Here is a 19,485-nt window from a genome sequence, read left to right on the forward strand (position 1 = left end):
TGGAAAACAGCAGTGCACAATATCAAGCACATTATATTTTTTTTTAACTGTAAACTGTTTTGAATAATAAGTATACTACACCACAATATATACTATATTGCTGATAAAACCTGTCTGGTGATAACTGCAGTAAATTTGCCCTAAATGTTAATCTGCCATCATCTTATGGGTCAACAAACCCTGTAACTTAAACATGCATGATTACACACAGACAGCAGTGTACCAGGAAATGTGTGTGTGAATGGGTGGATGACTGGATATGTAAAGCGCTTTGGGGTCCTTAGGGACTAGTAAAGCGCTATATAAATACAGGCCATTTACCATGTGAAAAAGCTAATGAAAAAACTCAAAATTTTGTAATCACTTTATTATTCTTTAGCACATGATTGTACGAAGTGACAATTCTAGCTTTTATTGACCAGCACAGAGCAATACAAGGTTGTGAACATATTACAGTGACTAGATGTGCCATTAATATTTGATGAAATTATGCAGTGCATCATCCATAATAATGGACAACAAATGATAAAATCATAGATCTTAACAGACCTAAATATAGACCTGTACACAACTTTTTTAAAAAAATTTTTTTTAACAGAGCCAAAACCCAGGTCAGGCCAAGCCACCAGATTTGGAACCCTCCCGTTTAACAGTTACTGAGACATCACCTTGTGACACTGCTGTCTCATTATCGTAGTAAACTGAAGTTGAATCATCATGGGACATTCTGACAATAACAAAGTGTACATGCTGGACTGATATTAAAGAGTGATCAAGTATTTTACTAGGAGAATATATATTTTAAAAACATTCAAGATTCTCTAGTCAACTTAATAGTGAAATACACAATCACACATTCCCTATAACAGTTTTAATATCATTACAATATCTGCACTATATATGTTTTTTTCCCCATTTCCATTATATTCACATGATCTCCACTACATTAACATTAGAATATGTATCACTGTTTTGAGGTGCAAACAGTTTTGCACACCGTTGTTGAGGTAAAGTCATTACTTTGGAGACTTAGCTAGAATAGAATATGTAAAGCTTTACAACTATTTAATAGACATTTTTTCTTAAGCTTTTATATACACTCTAAAAAGTGTATAAATTGGGAAGCAGTGATTCAGTTTGTCCATTTTTATGTTTCTATAAAACAGGATTTCTGTCAGTTAGGAATGTAAACATTCAAATATTTGCTTTCAGCTGTGACTTATACCAGCTCGTGATATAGGAGATGGAGATTAGTACAATATATTGCTGTTGTCTGTGTGTAGGTCACTGTTGTGACAACCTTTAATAGATTCTATCAATAAAAGTTGGCACATAAATTATAAGACTCAATATTCTTCAATGTTGTGGCCGTCATTTTAAACTTTCTTTCGTATGTTTTTGTTCTTTGACAAAGTGTTAGTTGTGTTTATATTGTGTGGATTTCTGAGAATCCTGAGTGGAATATGCAAATGACTGTATAATGCAGTGCAGTCACAGATATCATCAAGACTAAAACGTTTTAATTGTATGTAAAACAGAGAATGAATGAAATCTGTGCTTATCACTGCAACTTCTCTATTCAGGCACTCCAAGTCATTCCTATACAGTATCAGGCTTAATGGAAAGGTTCCTGTTATGGGGGTGGACGGTATGACATACAGTAGAATTATTTTAAAAAGAAATAGAAAAAAAGAATAAAGAATGCTATTTTGTTTGCATTAGTATAGAATCTAAACTACATAACATATTCTGAAAAGCAATTCATGTAATCAGGTTATTCATTTAAGTTATTCAATTTATTAATAACAAACTGCTAAGACATAGGACAGAGGCAGCTCAAAAATGTGTAGATACTAAAAAACATTTTGTTATTTTGAAATATTTGCAATAATGAAATGGTTTGAAGTATTTGCAGTATTCTAGTGTAAAGACAAATATTAATGGGGCACTTGTTTTTCTGGTTTCTGAGAGAAGTTGACTGAATAAAAAATCTGTAGAGTGCACAGACCAACTGCTTTGTCAAAATTCACCAGATATTAGGAATGTTTGAGAATGCTTTCTGACTCAGACACAAGTAGATTTCGAGCTCCGTGTAAACATAATTTGGCTTACTCACTGAAAACTGGTCATATTTATATAATAGCAAAATCCAGCTGTGCATCTAATGTATGTTAAGACATGGTGTCCATACAGGCAGTTAAAAGACTTTAAGGCAATGTTTAAAAATACCCCACTAGATTCACAGTATGTATGTTAAAAAACAACAAAAAAAACCCATTCAAAACAAAACCCCAACATTGGACGTGTTAGACATTGGAGTTATCAGCAATTTACTGCCACAACAGATATACATGCTGCATATGATAGTTGAAATAGCTTCAGCTTTCATTATGTATGAAGCGTTATCTCCACAACCGCTGTTATATTTATCAATAGCTCATTGCAGGCAGTTAAAGGTTTTTCTCCCAAAGCATGGGATTGAATATAAAACATTACAGCTATACAAACAGTAACAGCAAAAATATTACACTGTCATTCAGTTTTTTAGTTAAAGTTCTATATTCAAAATATACCCTCATATAATTTTTTAAGTCATACCGCCCAGCCCCATAGCCCACCATATATTATGCTATGAAAATGGCATTCTGTGTCATAAGAAAAACCTCTAATGTTATTAACAGTGAGTTAAAGCTATGAATAAAACAATATGCATTTACTGGGTAAGTTACCAGATATTTTCGAGGAAATAGACACATTTGATTCAGACATACAAAAATATCCTCAACACACACACACACACACACACACACACACACACACACACACACACACACACACACACACACACACACAAAGAAACAGATATATGTGCATTAGACATCCGCGCACACACAAACATGCAAACGGGATGGAAGCATAAAGAGGTGTGATTACTATAGATCCTCAAGAAGGGATGGATATGTCTGAAAGACAAGAGAAAGTAACATTTTTTACTTAAATGCAATAGGTATAGTGTCTTCTGTTCATTACAAGTCCCTTTAAATTTCTTGCTAATGACATTCTTAAGTAGCAAGTAAGATGGAAAGCTAATATTACTAAGGTTTAAGTTAACTGTATTTCCTTTTTTTTCTTCAGGTCAAGTTACACTCCATAGCAGACAATGGGCTTCCAGTGGATAAATAACTGTTTAGCTGAGGAGATATTTACCAGGGTTTTGGGAGCTCCACAGGCTTCTGGTTTAACCACATGATCCATTATGGTTGCCTGTAGCAAAAAGAGATGCAACATTATGACAGCAGGTTGGCTTTGAAGTAGAATGACACATAGATAAATAGCTACGTACTTTATTCACAACCAAGGGGAAATTCAAACATCCAGCATCTCAATTTAAAAGCACACATCCATACATTTATAACCATAAATAAATACATAAATAAAATATTTAACTCATTTCAAAAATGGGGATAAAAGAGGGTGTTAAAAAGACTTAGGAGCCGTCTGCCCAGCCAGTGTGGAGAGGGTGTCTGCTGTTGTCCATTATAGCTTTCAATGTTTTCAATGATGATAAAGTGAATAAGTCAAAGACATAGTTCTGTCAGGGCTATTTTATTTCTTTTGTGCCAGCAAAACTCTTTCCATTCCTGGCCATTGTTAACAATTAAACCTGCACTATAACCAACACCTGGCACAAACTCACTGGTGTTTTTGGGTCAAAACAGCTTCTGTACTATTTATATTATAATAAAGTTAAACTTGGATATTGCATAGTTCACTACTCCAGCACTTCTTTCTTTCTTTTTTCTTTTAAATAAAAGCACTTGCTACATTTCTGCCCAAGAAGAGCCAAGCATGGGGCGTTTTGTTTTTTTCCTTTATAAGTTGAACTTAACTGGGAAAAAATGGCAGTAACAATAATAATAACAACAGAAAAAAAGTACCAGACATTTTTCCTAAGTGTGCTATGTGATATTTGCCATGGCAGAATACTCTTTTTATACGTAGCCTATGTTGTAGGAAAACAGCTGCTGTAAGAGAAGTGGCATCCAACTTCTTTACTTTTCTGTGTTTGTGCTGCTCGTAGTTTTCAAGTGATGGTTAATGCTTTTATGCCAAGATCTCTTACTTGGTTCCTTCTTCCGCAACACCTTCAGCCTCCAGTTTCCCCTCCTCCTCCATTTTCTCCTCTGAAATGAGTTCCTGTTTCCTGTGTCGACGGAGACATTTCACAACTACCATGGAAAGGATCAGCAGTGCTAATGCTCCTCCCACAGAAGCCCCAATGGCAACCGCAATGGTTGAATCCCTTGGAGGTGGGACTGAGGAAAGGAGAGGAAAGGAGAGGAAAGGGTTAAGCATTTTGTAGACAAGTGAAGTGCTGACTAAAAGCTCTGTAGGGTTGATTAAACAGAGTGGAAAGTAAGAAAGTGCTGCTGAGTTGGTCCATGTGAGTGCATATGTGTGTGTGAGAGATGCTGATGGACTAAGTTCAACCTCTTGTTGGTCATTAATAAGTAAAAAAGCTGAATCATCATCATCAGGAGATCGTCATGCTCGAGAAACAAACATATACAAATTTTGGCGATAACGATAACAAAATAACGCTGAAAACCAATAAAAACCCTGAAAACTATACATTTAACACCTGAGCCTCAACTCTCGCGGCCCGGTACCAAACGACTCACGGACCGGTACCGGTCCGAGGCCCGGGGGTTGGGGACCGCTGGTGTATTATACGTGGGTTAACGAGAAGCGATTAACACCTCACGACCAGCTCCCGATCATCAATCGCTTGGTCGTGAGGATTTCAAACAAGTTTGACTGAGGGTGTCACCGCAGCTTGTCACACTGCGTACGCGCAAACACAAATGTCAGCGAAAAAGACAGCGTAGCACGGCAGTGCAGCGTGTGATCTGGACACAAGCGATGGAGGCACAACTTGTAGAACTATTTCAAGCTCACCCGAGCCTTTTCGATGTGGCCTCACAAAATTATCATGACCACAACAACCGTGAAAATAGTTGGATCTACACTGCTACTCAATCACAGCTGCCTGATCAATGTTTTTCATTAGCAATTTAGCAAAGTTGATGGTGGTGGTGTGCGTGTCTGTGTGAGTGAAAGACAGAGAGAGAGAGCGAGCGACAGAATTTCTGTTATAACCTTCATTTTATGGAGGCACAGTGTGAGCACTCAGGTCGCATCAGAGCATCGGGCGGTATAGTGTGAGACCCAGCATCGTGACCTACGAACTTCTAACCCCTGCGAGTCAATAGTACAGTTTGAGCAGGAGCTGAATCGCGCGACTGAAAAAATCGCAGTGTCTGCCCAGCATAAGAGAGGAGCAAAGCTGCAGATCATCCTACACAGGATAATCAAAGCAGTCAAAGCAGTGCAAACAGCCCCAGTATGATCAATGTTATGATAAAGTTAAACTCGCATGTGGTATAGTTCACTATCTGCTACTACTAGTAGTGAGATACTATTTTTTGTCTTACTGACAAGTGGAATTTTTTAGGAATCTGGTGTAGTTGAATATTTGTTTTATTTTCCAAACTGACAACATTTTGTGCTGTGGTTATTGTAACTTGTTGTTCTGAGATGATTTCATATTGCATGACGTTAAATGGCACCAAATGATGCTTAGTGAAATGGGAATGTAATTCTGACGCACATGCATTTGTTTCACAAGTTGATCAGTGGGATAAGGTTACCCACTTTGTGTGTGCAGAAGTTAAAATAAGAATCTTACGTTCTGTGACAACATTAAGCTGTATGATACCATGTCCCTGGATGCGGTCTGGGGGGTTTCTCACATAGCAGTTGTAAATACCCTCATCCTCCAGTTGAACATTTGATAGAGTGATTGACAGGTCATTCTTATCCAGGTTCCCAGCAAACGTGACCCTTTCTCCGAACCGTTCTGATCGAAGAGGCACCATTCCCCTTTTCTTATAGTATGTCATAAACTATGAAAAGAGAGCAAGCTTTTGTAACAGGCTCAGAGATTTAAAATGTAAGTACTTTGCTAAAAATTAATGAAGTATCCATTTTACCAGTTCCTGTGTATCGTTGAGTGTTTCTTGGTAGGTCCAATTCATGGCAAACTTGGTAACATCCATCTTATAGCAGGAAGTGAAGACACAAGAGATTTTTACCGTTGTTCCATTTAGTGCATTAATGCTACTGGCCACAATTACGTCCATGCTTGAACAACCTGTGAATACAAATAAACAGCATTAGTGATGATAGTACTAAGATTAATACATTACATTTAAACCATTAAGGAGGCCCCAGGGCAGACCCAGGACACGCTGGAGAGATTACATCTCTCACTTGGCCTGGAAATGTCTTGGTGCTCCCAGGCCAAGCGAGAGACATCATCTCTCGCTTGGTCTGGGAATTTGAGGTGTGGGTTTCTCTGCTTAGGCTGCTGCCCCCGCGACCTGGCCCCAGATAAGCGGAAGAAAATGGATGGATGGACATTTAAACCAATTTATATCCATTTAAAGTTTGAAAAAAATACAAAAATTTATGAGAATGATCAACATAATTTAACATAAAATGTCTATCAACTGGTTTAGCGTTATTAAAAGCTGAGAACTATGTTTGTATATGTACAGGGTTGGCCATTTATATGGATACTGTCACAGGCTGGGTCTCCGACCCAGCACTCTGAGTTTTCTTTGTATTTTTTGATATGTTATTAGTTTGTGTTATTTCCTATTTTGCCTTTAGTTTAGGCAGTTATTGGTTATTGTTCCTGGGTTTTCTATGTTTTGGGGTTTGGTATTTATTCATCACGTGTTGGGTCTGTTGAGTTGTGTTGTCATGTTTAGTTGTTAGTATTTCCTGTTTTATTTTGACAATGTCATGTGTTCTTTGTTCATTGTATTTAGCTTTCTCTCCTGGTCCTGTCATTAGGTTTATGTCTGTCAGCTGTTCCCCCATGTGTCCCCACTTCCCCTGATCACCTCATGTCTGTATTTAAGCCTTTTGTTTTCTTCATGCCATTGTCGGTTCGTCTGTTTATCTCACCAGGGTCACAGTTTTAGTCATGGTCTTAGCCTGTTTACCTCACCTCAGTCATAGTTCTAGTTTTCATCTGTTATGTATTATTAGTCTTAGTCATGGTCTTTGTTTATTATTTTTCCACCACAGTCATAGTTTAGGTTTTGGTCTCAGTACCATTTAGTATTTTGTTTCTTAGTGTTTTGCCTGTTTGTTTTTGGTCTCTTGGTTCATTTCCCTGCCGTCATCGCATTAAAGGTTCACCTTTCTGTTAATCATTACAATTCCTCGTCATCATCTGCTTTTGGGTCCTGTTTCCACACACATCGGCGCACCCCGCCGTGACAGTACGAACCAACCAGTCATGGACCCAGCGGATTCTGCTCTCACCGAGTGTCTGGAGGAGACTGCTCGGATCCAAGCGATCCTCGACCGCATCTTTTCAGCGCCCGATTTGAAGAGCAAGTTGGTAATGATTAACGTTGCTGAAGCTATTATGGAGAGGGATCCCCGACTTCTCCAGCTCCCGGACTCACCTGCCATAGTTGCTGCCTTTACGAGGATAAAGGAGATGCTGCAGGCTCAGGGACTGTCGAGTCAGGAAATGGCTTCCAGCACCCACCAGTCACAACAACCCCACAATCAGTCATCACCATTGCTGCCTCCGGAACCTGAGTGTGTTCGTGTCGGTTCGCTGAGATTCGCCGCAGCGTCACCACCTCTCAGCTCGCCAGTTTCCACGCCCTCATCACAGTTTCGCCATACTCCTGTCACAGTTCAGCGCGACGAAGCGCCGCACACCATAGACTTGGACGACGACGAGCGCCAGTCTATATTCTGCGCTCTCTTGGAGGAGGAGCTCCGGTGGAAGCCGTGGCTCATTCCGGAGCACGAGCATTCTTTCCGGGGAACTCGACTGGCTCTCGGGGGACCTCGGAGTTATCAGGGACTTCCACCCATTGCTCCGCCATCTTCCACTCCTAAGAAAAAGCGGCGTGTGCGCGCCACCGACGCTCCGTATCACAAACACAAGTGAGTGACTATATCTTGGCTCCTCATGTTTTTTCTCCGGAGGTTTTTGAAACTGACACTGCTTCTCCGGTTCATGAGCTCGGCTGCAATGAGACTGTTTGCACAGGAAATGCTAGCCATCAGGCTCAGCTAAGCTGTTGTGGGACTGCAAACCAGGCCGTTTTGGAGCCGAGGACGGAGGTGCAGTTTGTGCAGCCTTTTTCAGTGTTAGCTGGAGGGCCCGAGGAGCCCGTCCGGCCTCACATTTTGTCTGCTGGAGGTTCAGAAGACTCCAGCCAGCTTCATGCTTCGTTTGCTGGAGGTTCAGAAGAATCCAGCCAGCTTCATGCTTCGTCTGCTGGAGGTTCAGGAGAACCCAGCCAGCTTCAAGTTTTGTCTGCTGGGGGTTCGGGTGAACCCAGCCGGCTTCAAGTTTCGTCTGCTGGAGGGCCCGAGGTGCCCGTCCAGCCTCATGCCACGTCAGCTGGGGGTTCAGGAGAACCACACCAGCCTCATGCCTCGTCAGCTGGAGGGCCCGGGGAGCCCATCCAGCCTCATGCCTCATCAGCTGGAGGGCCCGAGGAGCCCATCCAGCCTCATGCCTCATCAGCTGGAGGGCCCGAGGAGCCCGTCCAGCCTCACGCCTCGTCAGCTGGGGGTTCAGGAGAACCGCACCAGCCTCATGCCACGTTTGCTGGAGGGCCCGAGGAGCCCTTCCGGCCTCATGCCACGTCTGCTGGGAGGCCCGAGGAGCCCTTCCGGCCTCATGCCACGTCTGCTGGGGGGCCCGAGGAGCCCTTCCGGCCTCATGCCACGTCTGCTGGGGGGCCCGAGGAGCCTTTCCGGCCTCATGCCACATCTGCTGGGGGGCCCGAGGAGCCCTTCCAGCCTCATGCCACGTCTGCTGGCGGGCCCGAGGAGCTCGTCCAGCCACCTTCTGCTTCTGCTACGCCTGTTCCAGCTTCAGCCTGTGCTTCTGCTTCGCCTGGTCCAGCTTCAGCCTGTGCTTCTGCTTCACCTGGTCCAGCTTCAGCCTCTGCTTCGCCTGGTCCAGCTTCGGCCTGTGCTTCGCCTGGTCCAGCTTCGGCCTGTGCTTCGCCTGGTCCAGCTTCGGCCTGTGCTTCGCCTGGTCCAGTTCCAGCCTGTGCTTCGTCTGCTGCGGCTCCGGCCTGTGCTTCGTCTGCTGCGGCTCCGGCCTGTGCGTCGTCTGCTGCGGCTCCGGCCTGTGCGTCTTCAGCCTCGTCTGGTCCGGCCTCCGTGTCTTCAGCCTCGTCTGGTCCGGCCTCCGTGTCTTCAGCCTCGTCTGGTCCGGCTTCGGTGTCTTCAGCCTCGTCTGGTCCGGCTTCGGTGTCTTCATCTTCGCCTGGTCCGGCTTCGTCAGAGTCGTCATCTTCACCTGGTCCGGCTTCGTCAGAGTCGTCATCTTCGCCTGGTCCGGCTGCGGCCTCTGCTACGCCTGGTCCGGCTTCTGCTTTTGTTTCGCCTGGTCCGGCTGCGGCCTCTGCTACGCCTGGTCCGGCTTCTGCTTTTGTTTCGCCTGGTCCGGTTTCGGCCTCGACTCCTGTTTCGCTGTCGTCAGTTCCGGCCTCGGCTTTTGTTCCTGCTTTGCCTCCGCCTGGGCCGGCTTCGGCTTTTGTTCCTGTTTCGCCTCCGCCTGGTCCGGCTTCGGCCTCTGTTTCTGTGTCGGCCTCGCCTGGTTCTGCGGTTGTGTTGCCGTCGCCCAAGCCTCGTTTTGTCCCTCGGGATCGCCGGCCGCTTTCCGGGCCGTCAGCTGGACATCATTGCCGTCGGGGTCGGCCCCCTGGACCTTTGACCTCCGACCTGCTGTGCTTTCGACCTCCGGGTCGGCCTCCTGGACTTTTGTCTTCTGACCTGCTGTGCTCTCGACCTCCGGGTCGGCCCCCTGAGCTCATGGGTTTTGGACTGCTGGACCGTTGGCCTCCTGGTCGGCCTCCTGAACTTTTGGATTTTCTTTGGTTTTGCTGTCGACCTCCGGGGCGGCCTCCTGAACTTTTGGATTTTCTTTGGTTTCGCTGTCGACCTCCGGGGCGGCCACCTGAACCGCTTCGCCATGCGCTCCTGTTCTGCCGGGTTCGTGGTCGCCCTCCTGAAGATGGGTCTCGGATTTTTGTGCCCTTGTTGTTTTTGGCCTGTGTGCTTCTGGTGCTTTGTTTTTGGTTTTGTTTCCGTTTTTTGGTCTCTTGGTTCATTTCCCTGCCGTCATCGCATTAAAGGTTCACCTTTCTGTTAATCATTACAATTCCTCGTCATCATCTGCTTTTGGGTCCTGTTTCCACACACATCGGCGCACCCCGCCGTGACAGATACACCGTAATAACATGGGAAGGGTTGGTGATATCAAAGTCCTGTTTGTGGCACAGTAGTATATGTGAGGGGGCAAACTCCTCAAGATGGGTGGTGACCATGGTGGCCATTTAGAAGTCGGCCATCTTGGATACAACTTTTGTTTTTTCAATAGGAAGAGGGCCATGTGACACATCAAACTTATTGGTAATGTCCAAGCACGGGGCGATCCGTGGTAACTTGTTAACGGAGATTTGCCGCGTTATGGCGTTAATGTCATTTTAATGAGATTAACGCTGACAGCACTAGTGGGAACAAAATGAATATGACTGAACATTTACGCCAACATCATCCTAGTGCAAAGACAAGTGGAAGCAGACAAAAACAACAAGCACACATGCTACAAACTTTACGCGAGTCATTTAGACAGCCGTTAACACATGATTCTCCTTATGGAGACCTGATATGTTTAATATGCTGCTGAGAATATAGCCCAGAAGAAGCGTATAGTATAGCTTTTATTTTCTCTGTAATAAACTCTCTTTTCCAAAGATGAGTGATTTCTCGATCAGAGATGTATATGCATACATATACATATATATATATATATATATATATATATATATATATATATATATATATATATATATATATATTAGGGGTGCAACGATACACAAAATTCACGGTTCGGTTCGGTTCGATACTTTGGTGTCACGGTTCGATATTTTTTCGATACAAAAAAATGTTCATGCCTTTTTAATTTGTCATTTATTAAAATTATAAATATATATTTTAACTCAAAAGTACAGTTTTTAAATTTAACCCTAACCCTTGTGCGCGTTTTTTATTTTGACAGCGAATACGCACCTGCGGACCACTTATGTGCAGCCCTGGTTATTTAGCTCATCATATTGCAGCCACAGAAATTATTTTGTCCATGAAACCATAAAGCTGCACTTTCTTTTTGCCTTATAGTCTGATTTGTCATAACTTCTCCGTTTTGTGGTAAGCTTTTCTTTGGCTGTCACTTCTTCACCCTGACCTGTCTTATTTGGCTCAGCAGAACTGAAATGCTTTTACACGCACTCACATAAGCTCAGCGATTCTCTGCGCGATCAACCTCTCACATGTTTAAGCTTGCTGCGGGAGATTTCACTTGTCATGTTTGCATAGTAAGCTAACGATTAATAAGACGATGTCAGAGGAATTGGTGCACAAATTATCATCACTCACAGATCAGTGCTGTCGCTCTCTATACACAGTTCGCACGATTGCAAAGTGAAAGCAAAAAAACAAGCGCAAATTCAAACACGACTTCAATATGTCACATATTGACAGTGGCTCACCGATGCCAATGACATAATTACCCAGCTACATTTCTGAAAGAATGCAAAAGCATTGACATATATTTTTCCTACAATAGCCCGACGGGCAGGGAAGAGATAGATTTTGGTAGCTCGACTGAAAAAATCGCTAGCTCCGGGACGTCGGGCTAGCGATATTGCAAGCCCTGTATCTGATTGAGGAATCACTCATCTTTGGAAAAGAGAGTTTATTACAGAGAAATGGCTCTTTCCAAAATAAAAGCTATACTATCCGCTTCTTCTGGGCTATATTCTCAGCAGCATAAGGAGAATCATGTGCTAACAGCTGTCTAAATGACTCGGCTAAAGTTAGTAGCATGCTTGCTTTTTTTTGTCTGCTTCCACTTGTCTTTGCACTAGGATGATGTCGGCGTAAATGTGCAGTCATATTCATTGTGTTCCCACTAGTGCTTTCAGGTTAATCTCGTTGAAATGACCTTAACGCCACAACACGGCAAATCTCCATTAACGAGCTACCGCCGATCGCTCCGTGCATGGGGCTAGACGGCCAACACGTTAACGAGCTAATTGCGCTAACACACTAGTTCACACCAATGTAATTGAGCATTGCATGGCACATTCAACATACTGTTTTACTTTAGTCCATGACTCGCTTACCTTCAGGGTCATACGTCACATGAAAACCAAAATAATTCCAAACGCCAGATCTGAATGAGAGTGGGGGAGGTCCATGTTAAAAGGAGAGCTTAACTTCTGTCTCGCTAGCTTGCCCTGCGCTCTTCCTTCTGACTATGCTGTCTGTGTTGAGCGCTCAGTGGATCTGCGCTGGACAGTGCAGCCTAGGCGGAGTAGTCGAACGCAGATTCACTGAGCGCTCAACACAGACAGCATCGTCAGAAGGAAAATTGATGAAATAAATTACAAATGTTGTATTGTTCGATACATATGCGTACCGAACCGAAAGCACTGTATCGAACGGTTCAATATCGATACGAATATCGTTGCACCCCTAATATATATATATATGCCATTTAAGCAACTATTCTGATATTCTCAAATGAAAGCCAAATGCTTTTAAATGTACATAATATAAAATGAAATGAAACAGAAGTATCGTTTAGGTTCCTCAAGTTTCCTCCTCCCCTCTAACATCCTGTCTCAGCATGGGCTCACACTCCCCAGACAGAATCTGTGCCTCTCTCTCAGTAAGTATGTGTGTGTTTGTGCGTGCGTGTGTGATGGGACTCTGCACCATTCTCTCCTCTGCAGTCGAGTGTTTCTGGCTCCCTTCCCACTGCTGCTGCACCACTCCACCGGCCTGCCTCTCTGCACCACACGCGCGCACACACACACACACACACACACACACACACACACACACACACACACACACACACACACACACACACACACACACACACAATTTTCTATGTGCACAGTCCACCATAGTCAGGTGTGCTGTGAAGCAGCACTGCACCTGCTTTAACCCCTATCTCCCTAATAAACACACACATGCATGCATACACATCCTCCAAGAAAGTGTTAGCAGTGAGCCCACCCCACTAGCAGTGCTGTTTCAATGTCATCCCTTCGTAGTGACCTATCTTTACACTGCTAACAGCAATGCACTCAAACAGCCTTTGCTGTCCTTGCCGCACATACACACGCATACAAGGACTACCGTCATACATGTGTCTTTGGTAGTGGAAGCTGTAAACATTCAGATATAAAACAAGGGAAACTGTTTGACATAGGCTCCTGCTGACTCAGCAGTCCTGTGGAGAGTCGGAAAAAAAGAGGCAGATGCAGAGACTTGCTAACAGATGAAATACTGCAGTGAAGAACCCTCATGTGACTCCTCCCTCTCACTGCCCCTCCCAATTTCCCTCTCCCCCATCTTTGTCCACCTCTCTTCCCTCCTTCCTTGTACCGCTTTCCAACCCCTAACACAGCCCCCCACCCCCTTTTTTTCTCTTTTTGTCTCAATTGCTTCTTTGTAATGCAAGGTCAGTGCAGAAGAAAGTAAAGTGAGGTAGATCTCTTACCTCCTCCGTATTGTTCCCTCTCCATACCTTTATTTCTTTAGGTTTGAATTGTGCAAATGAAATCAATTTCACAATAAATGTGTAAGTTGGTAAAAAAGTATCCATTTTCATTTAATAGAACAAAAATATTATGAAGGGGTAAAGCCAGCAGTCTAATCCAACACTAAAATGATTCGCAGACAACATAGTGTTCCAAATAACTACAGCCCTTTGGTTATCCAGTAAATATAAAATCCAGTAAAGGTTTGTAAAAACATATATATCTAGATAGTATGCATATAGCATGATTTTCTTTTAGAACTACTCTGGACTAATCTCCTCTGCTTCCAAGTCTCAATCCAATTAGGCCTCTGCAGGATAGCATGGACAAAACTTTCAGATAAAGAATCCGCTGAAGAGCAACTTTACAGAATACACAATATCTGAAAGTCTCTTGTACACATAGCAGCAAAACAGCTTTGAGTGCACAAATGCTTCAGTTAGGTATTGAGAGGTTGTTCCAAATAAAATGACATCCCCCCAGCTTATTTTAATTTAATTGATTTAAAAAAGACCAAATAGTGCAGTTCCTAAAAGTACTAGGGTATTAGCCTACTGAGGAGTGGCTTAATATGAACTTCATGTTTGACTCTGACGTCTGACTTCCTCATCCCTCAGAGCCTGACATCCATGTTTACCACAAAGTGCCCATAACCCACTCTAATTGGGTTTTACATTTTACCTACACTGTCTGTCTAAAGACCTCTGTTGTTCTCACAAAATCTAATATTTTAACACCAAATCTGCCTTCAGCATTCAGTCAGACAGTGTCTGCTGGTTCAGAAGTGCTTATTGGTTTCTCTAAGCCATGGGCACTATATTATGTGCACAGGAGATTTGTGAGATTAAGTTGGGACAAGACAGTATTTGTTATTCACTTAGCTTCCACTTGGACAATGATCGTGTCACCGCATGTACTGTTTTTGCGTGTGAAAAATGTTCCAACAAACAAATGATTTTTCGGTGTTTTGGGAGACTTGGTGCAAGCTTGATTGCATGCGGGAAAGGGAGAGAGTAAACACTGGGAACTGTATATATTGCTCCAGCAGCAGAGATCAGTTTTGTTGTCAAGAGTTACACTTGTTTTTAAACAAACCAGACACATTTCTGTGGATAATATTTCAGCACCGGCATGCTGCTTTTAAATTTCTGACTCACTTGAACTGTCTCTAGTGCCCTCTGCCTTGGAGACAGCCTTACTACATTCTGCATACTGCAGCAGCCAGAAGCAACCCCCCGCCCAATCAGATTTTCTCTGATTACGGCACAACTCATTTAAAGATAACACAAAAAGACAATGGAGACTACTTGGGTGATATGTTACACAAATGTTAGTTTTGCGCATGGGAGACAAATAACCACAGATGTAGCCAGGCCTTTATTGATCTTCTTTCATTTTAGTGTTTTAGCCTTAGACTTCTCCTTTAGACTGAAAACAAGACACGAAAATGGAGCAAGTTTAAGGAGGAAGCTTTAAAAAGTACGCCATGTTCTCTGACTTCCTTCACCCTTTATGCATTATTGACAACCAAGTGTACTTATAGTAGAGTCTGGATGTTTTATGGTACACTTTACAGATATTAAAACGCTCAGCAGCCTCACAATCTTTCAGCAAAACCACAAAAGTTTGCACATGTTCACTCAAGTTTTTATGTGGAAGATTTTTTATAACAAACTAAGTATCACTTATTGGTATTGGTACTACAAAGTAGGGCTGCACGATTTTGCATAAAATGAGAATCACGATTTTTTGGCTTAGAATTGAGATCACGATTCTCTCACGATTTTCTTTTCCAGTATAAATATTTATTGCGCTTATTAACTGCACATCAACTTCGTAACAGTTGAGACTGAACATAAAAACAATAAATAAACATAAAAACAACAAATGTCTCACGTTTTGTTGTTGCCACAAAATGTTGTACTGCTTGAAATTCCGTCTCCACCGTTGCTCGGCGCTGCGTGTATAGAGCAGGTAGTGCAACAATAGAAAAATAGTTGCGGACGGCACTGTGTAGCGTTTGTCTAGGGTGTTGATCATTTTCCTAAATCCCTCGTTTTGCACAGTGTTGATGGGAGCCATATCTTTGGTCAGGTGATAAGTAATAGCCCCCGTAATTTCTTTGTGCCTGCGGGAGTTCGACGTGTATAGGGAAGCGCTGTATAAGGTTCCCGTTATTGATGTTTGGGTGGTTGACCGGGACGGATTTTCTCCTGTCACTTTCTCGTCATCCCTGACGTGCTCTCCGTTGTTTTTTCCCTGCTAATTTTAGGATCACACGGCACAGCTTCTGTATCACGTGGTATAAGGCTCCGCCCTTGTCATTTGTTGAGCAGGAACAGTGAGCGCTTGTTTTCATGCAGATTACGTCCCGGATCAAAATGCGGTACAATCGTCGTCGTCTTTTTTTTTTTTTTTTTAATCGTTGTCATTTGGAAATGAGATCGCACATAAGTATGAATCGAGATCGCGATTTTCTAACGATTAATCGTGCAGCCCTACTACAAAGTACCAATTATTACTGGTTATTAACCAACCAAGCAAGGTATTAGCAACCTTTGTAATAGATCATGTCCACCAGGACAATGACTTTGAAATTGTTCATTACTACCTCTAAATAACAGCTGTACTATTCCAAAATATACTAAGGTAAAAATAATTTGTTTAACAGTTCCAGTTTGCTCGTGTGCTAGGAATCATAACTGTGTCCCCAGTTTTTTCTTGCCAAAGTATACACCATACATAAAGACACTTGGACACCCTTCCTCTGCAAAACAGCAAAGTGGAGCTGCGCATGGCTTTCCAAAGTACTTGTCAAATATCTTCCAACAGTCCAACTTTCTGCTACAGTTACCAAACTCCCATCTGCCACAGAACTTCTTCATTTTTCTTCTTCTTGACTACTATTACATTTGACTCAGATATCATGACTGGTGGTAAGCTACATACACACTGGAAGCAAATCACAGGAATATCATCTCTGAGACTACACAAAGCGTGAAGTGACTACTGCCCATTTCCCATCATTCCCATAACTGCGGATGATAGGAAATGGGCAGGATGCGAAATAAACTTTTCTCAACTGAAGACTGAAGTGACTACCAATGAGAGTGAAAAGCACTGTGGTGTTAAGCTGCCCAGTTTGGAACTAAGCCACAGTGCCTATGACAATAATGATGTTAACATCTCACATAATACAGTCGTGTTTCAAACATTTGTCATTTATATAAACAAATTAAATTTCCACCACTCTGAATTACTGTAAGGATTCAGCTGTGATAACCTGAAACTTCTGTACTTAAGCTTGCCATGTTTTAAGGCAGTGCACTGTTATTACATGCCTCCTCGTGTCATTGTGCTGCTGCCCTCTAGTGCCTCTCTGTGAGAACTGAAATGGTGCAGGTGATGAGTAAAGTGACACTGATGGACATAAGGAATTGTGTTAGAAAGAAAAACTGCAGAAATAAAGTCTGTAGGATGCTACACTCACATGTTTACAGAATTATTTGTCTAGACAACTAAAATTCACAATCCATAACAACATGTAACACAAAATATGTATATGTTTATGGGAACAGGGTTTTAATCACCTACTGTGTCTGAAATGTGGATCAGCATTGCTAAATGACACTGCAGCTAGCTGCTTAGTTCAGATTTTTAATAATGTGAGGTTAGGTTATTTTTGATATATTAAGAGGTATCTCAAACTGATGAGCCTATGTAAGATGCATTTGTCCCAACACAAATGCGCACTCACACACAAAGAGGGTGTGTGAGTGTTTCAGCGTTTCTTTCCTTTAGTACTGGATTTACGTTGCCAAAAAACAAACAAACACTAACACACAAAGAGGGTGTGTCAGGCAACAGGTTTGCTGGCAAAAGTTAACTTTTGTGCATCTATTTTCAGCTATAAAAAAGGGTGAAACAACAAAGGGTGCTTTCATTGAAAACTATGCTGCTATGAGTTTACCTATATTTCTAAAATGGTTAATATAACTTACACTATTGAAATATGATCCTTCATGACATCTCCTTCCTGTGCTGTCCCTAAGACCGACCTTCCTAACACAGTGCTGGGATTTTGGATTTCACATTTGAGACTAACATAAGTAGCAGTGGGGGAATATTGGGGCTTCTATTATGGTATAATAAAGAGAGCACCGTTCCGATCTCTGGTAAAGATGTGCTTAAAATTTGGGCCTCTTTACTTATTAATACATTGTTGATGGTAAGGATCTTGTAGGGTGTGCTCACAACGTTACCGTGAATTATCATGTCTATCTGTTGTTGAACAGCCAGGAGTGTCTCCTGGTAATATTACCACAGCGTTAACACGCCATTAAAGGCCTATTTCTATCCATCACTCACTGCACTCACAACATTGAGCCATACTTGAGCGACCTGCTGGGTACTACTATTACTTGCGCAAACAAAGCCAATATTTATTTTTGTGTGCTGCATCATAATCCTCTTTAAGGGCTGTGATGTATTGGGTCAGTATTTTAGCTGTCAACAAAGGCTAAATTAAGATACAGAGGGGCAAACGGGTCGTTTCCCAGTCAGCACAACGGATCAAAAAAGCAGCGCTTTGCTTAAACTGGTCGCATAAAACCACAGTATTATGTTTTTTTGTCATGGCCTTGTCAAACTAGTAAATTCAGGGATGTCAGTCCCGCGACATTATCTCATATTATAGGAATGCCCCCCTCCACCCCTCCCATCTACCCCCTCTGTTGCCATACAACCCACACGCGCAAATACGAGTGATAAGGAAATATAATGTCATCGCACCTTTGATCGTGTACCTATGTATCAGAGCATCGGTTCGGGTGTTTTGTTTCTTACCGGAGAGCGAGAGCATTAGCAGCAGCGCGCTCACCAGCTGAACGCCAGACCTTCTCTCCTGCGCGGAGTAAGACATTTTCTGTCCTTCTTGTTAAAAAAATGAAGCCTATATCTTTATAAAAAATATAGTAAAATATAAAAGCACAAAGCCTGCTCGTGTTTGCCTTAAAATGCTAAAAAGAGTGTTTCTTTTAGAGGCAGGAAATGGCTGGCAGTGTCTGTAGCCTTATGACGGTTGATTTCGTGGTTGTCGAGTTCTTGGGGGGTAACGCTATAGGAGGGAGGGCAGGAAGGAAAGCGTGAAAAAGGGAGGATATCTCCATACAGATGCGACCTCAACAGACCATTTGTCAGAAATGGTAAATATAGCCTAAAACAAGGCAGTAAGCTCAAGGATAAATAGATGGACGACGATTCTTCTTCTTCTTACTGGATACATGTACTGACTTTGGTGGGGAAAATATGTAATTTTCACTTTAGCAAAATTAACTCTGGCGTTTTATACTTCAATTTCTTATACATCAAAATGACAGGGACATTTAAATGATTGTAGGCTCAGTAGGAAAAAAATGTTACGTATTTTTATGATCATTTATTATCATGAATAACAAAGCTTAAATTGAAGCCTATCATTAGAAAAATAAATAAATACACATAAAATAAATACATTTTTTAGTCTGTATTTATTTTATGCGTTTTATTGTGTTTTGCCCTCACAAAAAAAAGAAGCGGTCACGTAGAGAAACAAAAAATAAATGAATTAATAAAACAAAAATCGACCATCCTTTAATCCATTTCTCCATCCAGCCTTACCTTTGTGGTAGGCTGGAGACGATGCTGGGAAATAAAAGAGGCAAACACCCCCTGGCCACATTCACTCATCTTTTCACCTGCTATGTCATCTGCT

The 19,485-nt window shown here is 42.4% G+C and overlaps 1 protein-coding gene across 2 annotated transcripts; it reads right to left on the bottom strand.

The window, feature by feature from the left end:
- Positions 1-565: 565 nt before the first annotated feature.
- Positions 566-18,800, bottom strand: scn2b (sodium channel, voltage-gated, type II, beta). 2 transcript variants are annotated; one of them, XM_085370754.1, is made up of 6 exons: positions 18,579-18,800; positions 6,054-6,214; positions 5,750-5,966; positions 4,124-4,316; positions 3,208-3,264; positions 566-2,963 (listed from the first exon to the last, which is right to left on the bottom strand). In XM_085370754.1, exons 1-5 carry the CDS (start codon positions 18,652-18,654, stop codon positions 3,255-3,257), a joined length of 657 nt encoding a protein of 218 aa, XP_085226880.1. In that variant the 5' UTR covers positions 18,655-18,800; the 3' UTR covers positions 566-2,963; positions 3,208-3,254. The 2 variants fall into 2 exon arrangements, with proteins under 2 accessions (XP_085226880.1, XP_085226881.1); XM_085370755.1 differs by lacking the exons at positions 566-2,963; positions 3,208-3,264 and having other exon boundaries at positions 4,120-4,316.
- Positions 18,801-19,485: the final 685 nt, after the last annotated feature.

The sequence above is a fragment of the Diplotaxodon limnothrissa genome, linkage group LG14 (genome assembly GCF_057381915.1).
Source record: "Diplotaxodon limnothrissa isolate DT_005_m linkage group LG14, D_limnothrissa_male_GT1.1, whole genome shotgun sequence".
NCBI classification, from domain to species: Eukaryota; Metazoa; Chordata; class Actinopteri; order Cichliformes; family Cichlidae; genus Diplotaxodon; species Diplotaxodon limnothrissa.

Bases quoted from the DNA above. Each gene is read 5' to 3' on its own strand.
- scn2b (XM_085370754.1), bottom strand. From the start codon at position 18,654: ATGTCTTACTCCGCGCAGGAGAGAAGGTCTGGCGTTCAGCTGGTGAGC. The intron at 5,967-6,053 runs GTAAAATGGATA...CTCTTTTCATAG, and splicing joins TCAACGATACACAGGAACTG to TTTATGACATACTATAAGAA. The intron at 4,317-5,749 runs GTAAGATTCTTA...TCCTTTCCTCAG, and splicing joins GCTTAATGTTGTCACAGAAC to TCCCACCTCCAAGGGATTCA.